Below are 8,318 nucleotides of genomic sequence, written 5' to 3' on the forward strand. Positions count from 1 at the left end.
TCTTTCAGACTATATATTTTCCATCCAAAGTTTTTGCTTTGGCGAGAAAACCAAAGAGGCTTTTACCTGGAAGGTCATCATCTCCACTTCGGATTGGTGGGCAGACACTGTCCCCATCTAGTCGATTCAGGTCCAGTTCTAAAAACGAGAAAGAAGGCACACTTCCTGTTTCACTTATTGTTGACCAAATTAACAAGCTGCCGGTTACTTTAATTCGGTTAGTGTTCTCAGGAGAAAACGACAAAGCAAAGCCTTAGAATCACAAGACCCAGGCTGAATTTTCACTGATGAAGACGTCCTAGAAACTCACACATACTTTTTTTTTTAAAAACTCTAAACTGCAGGTCGAAGCGAGAACCAGGATGAACGAGCCTATGTGTCTCTCATGGTCATTATGTGAAATTAAAGTCAATAAATAATCTTTGTGAAGGAAAACTGGCAAATGTACTTCAAAGAAAAGGTTGGCGTTTGTTGCCCATTGACTCCTATTGATGCAAATATGCATCACACCAATTCTGCTCCAAACATTTGTTATTTAACATCTACTTGCAAGCAAAAACACAAATGATTTTTTTCTCAGCTAGAAATAAATTCAGACATCAAGGTGTTGAATGAAATCAAACTGGAACTTCCAGTCCTTGTCCAGTTTAAAGTGTAGTATTCCTTCCTTCCTTCCTTCCTTCCTTCCTTCCTTCCTTCCTTCCTTCCTTCCTTCCTTCCTTCCTTCCTTCCTTCCTTCCTTCCTTCCTTCCTTCCTTCCTTCCTTCCTTCCTTCCTTCCTTCCTTCCTTCCTTCCTTCCTTCCTTCCTTCAACATTATACAGCAGTGTTTTCTTGTTTTCATGGGAGAAATGCAGACATGTTGCCAAGGTGGACTCTTTGGGGGCCCCCACATGGAGCGAAAGGCGGAGCCTTATAGATTAAGGCGTCTTAGGAAAATGAGCTGCGAAAACAACTAATATTTCATTAAAAAATCATTCTTTAGTGTTCCAAAGGTAATATATCATCATAAACTGTATATGGATACAGTTTTCTCTGAAAGGCTTAAGAAAAGCCTGATATAGCAATGAAACTTTGGAAGAAGAGGTCACTATACTTGTGCTATACTTTGGTCTGACAGAAGTTATAAAACCTTTCATGAAAACAGCGAGAAATGACGACGACCAGAGGGACTCCCCACTAAAACAACCAGAGTCAGCTCATTTGCAGTTGACAGTGTGAACAGAAGTCATCTGGAAGCTATTTCCATGTCCTTCACAAACTGCTAAATGAGATGTGGTGAGACGGTATTTCTAATAATTCATTTACCACCACGAAACAATTACATGAGTGCAAATGCAAGTCTGAGGTGGTAAAGTTGCTGACTGTTGTGGTGTTTTCCTCAGTCATTAGTGCAGGGGGGACGTCAAACACTCAGCTGCAGAGCTTGGCAGTAAAAAGGTGGACCAGCACACTATTTGCATAAACCTCTCTGTGTGCACTTGTGTTAGATTGATTGTCCCTTCAAGCAGGAGCAGAGGTGGATTTGTTGTGATTTTTATGGGGGGGGGGGATTAATCCAATTTAATCCTGTGACACAGGACAACACTTCTGTGCTATTTTTGGCTTTTGCGTTGCAAAAAGCGAATGACCTAGCAACTGTCTGTGTGGGTGTAAACATGGATTCTCCTCATGTTTGCATGACAAACACTTTCAGAGTGAAATGACTTACGACCGAGCGCTGGGCTGAGCAGAAGGCAGAGAAGAGCCACATGCATGGAGAGGGGTGCCAACAATGACTGCTGGTTCAACTGCTTTCTGTTGAGCAGGAGAAGAAGAAATCAGGATTCAGTCAAGCATCCCATTTTGTGTGACAGTTTCTCTTTTGACCAGATCAATAAGACGCAGAAGAGATGGAACAGTGAGACAGGCGACTTGATGTTCAACCAGGCCGAAAAGAAAAGCTAAAAAAGAATTCAAAATAAACTATCAAACTTTTTGCTTTTTATTCCATAAATAAATTTGAAAAAAGGTGCCGGTAACATGAAATAACATCACATATAAACTCTGTAAACAAACGTTGCATTGAAAGTACTGCTATAGGTTCAGAAGTACTCGCTGGTTCCAAAGAGCTGAAACCCCATAGACTTCTATAGAGAAATAAACATCTATTACTCAGACAAACTATTAGTCAGAAGAACCATTCCTGCTCCGATACCTTCTATTAACATGCTATTGATGATCCTCTTTTTATCAATTTTTTTGTTGTAGCTCACATTATTAAAGTTATAAAATGACCAATCAGATGCCTCAATAAAAGTAGGTGGACTAGCATCGAATGTTCAAAGCATTTGATTGATAGATTTTCCTCAGCCTCCTTTTAGTGAAAGGGGTGTGGCCTTCTAACATGTTCATTTCTGATTGGAGAGAGTGGTTGTCATAGAAATGCAGACTACGACTGACACAGACTGATCACAACTTAATGAGGACATCTTGCTCCAACATGGCGACAGACATAATCCCAAAAGTGGCAAATTAACTGACTTCAGTTGGTTGGAACCGGGAGTAGGTCATGTTCTATCGGTGACGTCACGTTCACTCAGTCCAGTTCTCCGTTTATAGTCAATGATTACTTCACACACCCATGCTAGCTTAATGCTAGTGGTAAAACACTGCACTGGAATTAAAGACTAAAATGTTATACAGACGAACTGAAAAAAAACCAAAAAAAAAACAAGATGGCCTGGAGGCTGAGAAATGAACAACCATTGGTAACAAACAGCAGGTTTGTTAAAGCTTGTGTTTGCTAACAGGGTGGCTAACAGGGAGGGAGGTAAATCACAAATTAGACTAAAAGTGGTTCTAAATACATTTAGTGTATTCTTAATAAAAACTAAAACACTAACTTACTTTTTTAAAATTTACTTTTGTATACAAAACGCATCAGATTCTTCAGTTTTTACAGTAAAAAAGCTACAATTAAGCAGTTTAGCATGCTAATTTGTATGGAAGCGATTCTGTAGCATAATTGAATGAAGCTGCATTTTGTGACTCAAAATTAAAATGAAGTAGCAATCCGCCAAAATGCTTTTTCATTGTCTTCTTCAACACGCCTTATTCTGTCACTTAATTCGAATGATAAAGAAAATGGTATTTGACATTTCATTTTCAACAAGGTCTCTAGTAAATGTGTAGCAAAATTCATTTAGAAATGTCTATTTGACAATTAAAATGGATTAATAGAAATGCTTTTTAATTTTCAAAATGTAACTGCATCAAATGACTAAAAATTCAAATGAAAAATCAGTACTTGAAAATGCTTTTGCATTTGTGAGAATTACATCATCCTTCATTTTGTTCCGGACACCACTGGAAACACAAATTCATATGATGGCTTCTCAGATCGTAGCCTTCGGCGATCGGGAGCTTCGGGTCGCGGGGCTTTGCGCTCCGCTATACGAAGGCAGCTGCCGGTCTGAAGAAAAAAAACTTGTCCGCGGTGCGACCGAAGGAGGACCGCAGAAGGCGGAAATGCTGCTACGTAGTCCTGAGAAGCTGTGTACAATCACCAGAAGTTCACAACCAACACAAAGCCGTCTTCTCTGCCGCTAACACAAAGCTCTACTGCTCCTAGCATGTCTGTGTCTCTTATTAGCCGGACATGTGAAGTTAGCACTGATGTCATCGCCCCGCCTCCCCTCTGGAAATGCTTATTCGAATTGAATAATGCGACAATGTTTGCAGGGTGGATGTGAAAATGAAAATGCAATCCCCTCTTTGCATTTTTGTTTTAATTATGACAAAGAATAAGCGGTTTTTAGGTAGAAATGAAAAAGCATTTCGAAGTATTGCTTTTTCATTTTAATTTTAAATCATTTAATGCAGTTACATTTTGAAAATGAAAAACATTTCTGTTAATCCATTTTAATTGTCAAATTAGACATTTCTAAATGGATCTTTATACACATTTACCAGAGAACTTTTTGAAAATGAAATGTCAAATATCATTTTCATTATCATTTTAATTAAGTGACACAATAAGCAGTGTTGAAGCAGAAAATGAAAAAGCATTTTGGCGGATTGCTTTTTGATTTTAATTTTGAGTCATTTGATGCAGCTCCATTTTGAAAATGAAAAAGCATTTCTGGTTTTGACTTTTATTCTTAATTATGCTGCATAATCGCTTCCATAAATTTGCTCATTGTCACACACGTAAATTGTCGACAAAATTGTCGACAAAAACAAGCAGAGAAAAGTTAAATGGGTTAAAGAGTTAGCATTGATATTTGAAACATTTTTAAACTTCCACAAGAAGTGAAAAGAAATGTGAAAGTAGCTCCTCACTTCCTCACACACTTAAGCTCCACTAGGATGACGTTTTAAAATAGTCAGACAAAACCAACAGTTGGGTTTGGGTTTGAGTTCTTTGAACTTCCCAGGAGTTTTGCTGAGGAGGCGATGGATTAGGACTTTTTCTTAAAAGTAATTTTTCTTGAAGATTTTTGTTTCCTTATTTTTTTCCCAGTACGTTCTGGTACATTCTGACCGGACACCCTCTGGTCCTTTGAGTTCCTTCATGTTGGTCTTGAGTTTTGGCTTTCACCCCCGCTTCACGATCAACACGAGTGATGGTGGTTTTAAGGAATCGCCCCGTCCGTTTGGAGAGCTGCTGTTAAAGAGTTGGTGGTACTGGAGACCCAGATCACCTCTCTAGTGGAACTTTCTGATTATCTATGAAAGCCCATGAGTGTGCGTGTGTGTGCGTGTGTGCACATGCGTCTGTGCACGAATGTGCTTTGGCAGTGATTGATGATGAGGTGTGTTCAGAGGAAGAGCTGGTCTCTCTCGTTGTAGCTTTCACATTAACCCTTGTGCTATCCTAGGCACTTTACCATTGGGAGTTGGGTCATCTAGACCCACTAGACAGTGCTCTGAACCTTTTTTCTTCAATGATTTGTGATCTTCACTGGTGTCCATGGATTACATGAAATCTTTCCACCTTTATCCACCTTTGTCATGGTAGGAAGAACACGTCAATGGAAGGGGGGGGTCATCTAAGATAGCACAAGGGTTAAAGCAGCATCTTCAAAGCTGCAGTGAGACCTCCGTCTGCCGCAGATGTCAGTTTATCTGAAGCGCAGTTCTTGGAGGTCAAAGTGCTGAAGGATTTCATGACAAATCAGAGTTATGTTGATTGATTTCATGGAGAATATCAAAGGGGAATTAAGTAGAAGCTGCACTTTAATCCTATTTAAGTGTAAACATGTTGTCTCTGAAGCTAGAAGTCTATATAAAACTAGACCATTAGGCTAAATCTGTTAGCTCTGTAGTATATTATGGCTGATTGCCAAAGGAAACACTGAATTAAGCTTAAGAAACCTGTTTTTAACTAGATCCAACATTCTTGGAAAACAGCAGAAAAACTGAACATCTAAACCTTCAAATACTACAAACAGAGAACGGGAGAAAAAGTCATTTTACATTTTCAAAGAAACAAATTTCACTTGAGCAATACATTTTTGCTATTCAGGACTTGAATGATTCTACTGTGACTTTTTTCTACTGTGACGCTCTTTTCTTTATATCTCTTACCCCTTGTGCTATCTTTGATGACCCCACCCTTCCATTGACGTGTTCTCCCTACCATGACAAAGGTGGATAAAGGTGGAAAGATTTCATGTAATCCATGGACACCAGTGAAGATCACAAATCATTGAAGAAAAAAGGTTCAGAGCACTGTCTAGTGGGTCTAGATGACCCAACTCCCAATGGTAAAGTGCCTAGGATGGCACAAGGGTTAAGGGTGTACCTCACCTCTTGGCCCCCCAGGATCAAGTGAAATGTATGGAGCATTGGTAATAACGCCACAAGAAGACAGTTTCTCTAGAGAAGAACATAAAGGACAGATGCTGGTTTTCCTGGAGGTTCTAAAAAGATCATCAGGCCCGTGTTTAAAGCAGAACAGAGTCAAAGGGGAAGAACCTTTTTCTCACAGAGGATGGACTCATAGATCTAAACTAGTCGAGACAGAGTCAAACACTGATCTTCTCGTAAATAAATTGTTGGGCTCACGGGGGCTTTCCACCATTTACTGCCCACATCCTGAGCCATCCTGGTGGTACTTCAGTAACCCCGTGATCACCCTGAAGTAAAGCGCTGCTGATTATGATGCGGACAGCTGTGCACTGCTGTCATTTTTAACGGGTTCTTTGCATAAAAGAAGAGGCATGAGGGATGTTCTGTTGGACTTGATGACTGATGGACAGATTTCTAAGCTTTACTTCAACCTAAATCCACACCTAAAGTCACAGGTTTAAAGGAAAATACGATACATTGATAATCTTTCTGCAATAAACCCTTATTAATAGTCAATTAGCAGCTTTGAGGTGGCTCTTGATGGTTTGCTGAAGTTCTAGGGGTCTTTATTTACCTCTTCCGTCCCGAGCCGAGGGAAGCCATGTCTCTCTTCACTCTGGGATGGAGACACGCAGGTCTTGGAAAGGAGGCTTTCAGCAGCCAGATGTAGGAGCAAAAGGATGTAAATTCCCTCCCTGAAGTCAGTCGCACCTGCGCATGTTGAGGACTGACTGAGAGACGAGGTGCAGGGGGGCTCAAGCATTTTCGGAGGACACATAAAAGTTTGTAGAGTGGATTCTCATTGGCTGAAAGCTCCTGAGAAGGTGGCGTCTACTTTTTTTATTACCAACACTTAAAATGATGCAGAAACCCACGAGCCTTTATGTGAACACCACCAACTGCTTCCTCCTTTACAGCCCTCATAATGACATGAGCCGCCTGTGTGTAATTCTCTTAATAATTATCGTCCCGATAGGAAAGAAGAATCCAATGAGTGATTAAATGTGGATTTCCACCTGAAGAATGCATGCTAGCTAGTCGTGTTGACATGAGGGAAACCCTGTGATTACCTGAAAGGCCCGAGGCAGAGCAGACGTGCTGTTTATGTATCCTCCAGGTTATGTAACTCATCTGCACTGTAGAAGATCTGAGGAGCAGAACCTGACAGCTTAAAGATTTCCTTCAGGAAAAGTTCGCTGACATTCACAGCAGCTTTGTTTATTCCTCAGCTTCTTTGATTCCCTGACACTTACCAAAGTTACACTTTCTTCGGGATGTGTTTGCAAAACCTCTGCTCCCAAAGTGTCTTGTTCTGCAATCCTGACAGTCAAACATTTCTGTTCATCACCTCCAAAACAGAGACTTGATTTTGTGTCAGGAACATACACACCGCAAAGATCTTTATATAAAAACAAAAAAAGCTGGTAGTCGCTGAAGCCTTGAAATAAAGATTTATTTGCCTTCTTGCACTTTTTTCTGCTCCACTTCAATTATTTAGATTGTAAAAAGTAATCATGCTGAACAAAAATCATCTGACAGATAAAACATTAAAAATAACATCTAACCATGAGGTATTTGCCAAACTAAGCTTTCAACAACTTTTTTTGGGAGATCCCATCCAGACCGGATCACCGTCAGACCTGTTGGCCCAAAATATCACTAATTACTTTTGAATTCAATTACATTTGAATCTTAATTTTCTTCATATTTGTCCACCATCATGAGAAAAATGATCCTACCATGGATGTAATCCCACTATCTGTCAGAGCAGACATCATCATCAACTAAGGGAGTAACAACAGCGATGCTCTCCGATGATGAAGCTACAGCTTCTCCTCGAACCGCGTGCAGAAAGACAGAACTTTGAGATCTTTGGTTTGTCTTCAGTCTGTTTCATGTCATGTTTATCAGAAGCCTCTGAAGTAACCACGCTCTCATTTATTCCCAGCACTTCAGCTGCTTTCTGCATCTCTTCTCAAAACAGTCACTTCTCAGATGAGGAGGAGGAGGAGGAAGAAGAAGGGAGGATTATGTAAACAATCAATATGAAAGTCTGTGTACTGCTAGCTCTGGAAGCTGCTCCTTCCAGTTGTCAGAGCTGGTTTCTCCTGAGCTGGTTTGAACGCCTCTTCTGGGTGTCTGACTCACCATCTGGCTGCTGCAGAACTTCTGCTCTGAGCTTCTCATGCTGCTTCTAAAACCAAAGTCAATTGCTGTTCGTCTCTGGTGGCATTCTGCCATAAGCTCCAAGCTCTCTTGATTAAGAGCAGAGCACTATCGATTTTTTTCTCCTGTCTTGCGGGCGGTTGCCAGATTCATACAGAGTCTAAGAAAAAGCTGGCAGCGTTTTCATGGATGCCGAGCAAGGACACTCACTTTCTCACAATGTCAGCAGGAACTGCTGCCTTTGAAGGCTCGGCTTTTGTTTGGAAGATGTCGGTGAAAGTAAATCTGCTCCATCTTCTCCCACTGCGGCAGCCTTAA

General features: G+C 40.5%; 1 protein-coding gene across 1 annotated transcript in view; it reads right to left on the minus strand.

Moving 5' to 3' along the window:
• The window catches only part of LOC101164823 (collagen alpha-3(IX) chain-like), a 32,868-nt gene extending 26,283 nt beyond the window's left edge, over nt 1-6,585 (minus strand). Inside the window, exons 1-3 of the mRNA XM_023960205.1 lie at nt 6,409-6,585; nt 1,711-1,796; nt 67-138 (exon numbers count right to left, since the gene is read on the minus strand). Coding sequence (XP_023815973.1) covers nt 67-138; nt 1,711-1,796; nt 6,409-6,437 — 187 coding nt within the window. The 5' untranslated portion in view covers nt 6,438-6,585. The remainder of the gene's footprint in view (nt 1-66; nt 139-1,710; nt 1,797-6,408) is intronic.
• Nucleotides 6,586-8,318: the final 1,733 nt, after the last annotated feature.

Source organism: Oryzias latipes, chromosome 11, assembly GCF_002234675.1.
Source record: "Oryzias latipes chromosome 11, ASM223467v1".
Lineage (NCBI taxonomy): Eukaryota > Metazoa > Chordata > Actinopteri > Beloniformes > Adrianichthyidae > Oryzias > Oryzias latipes.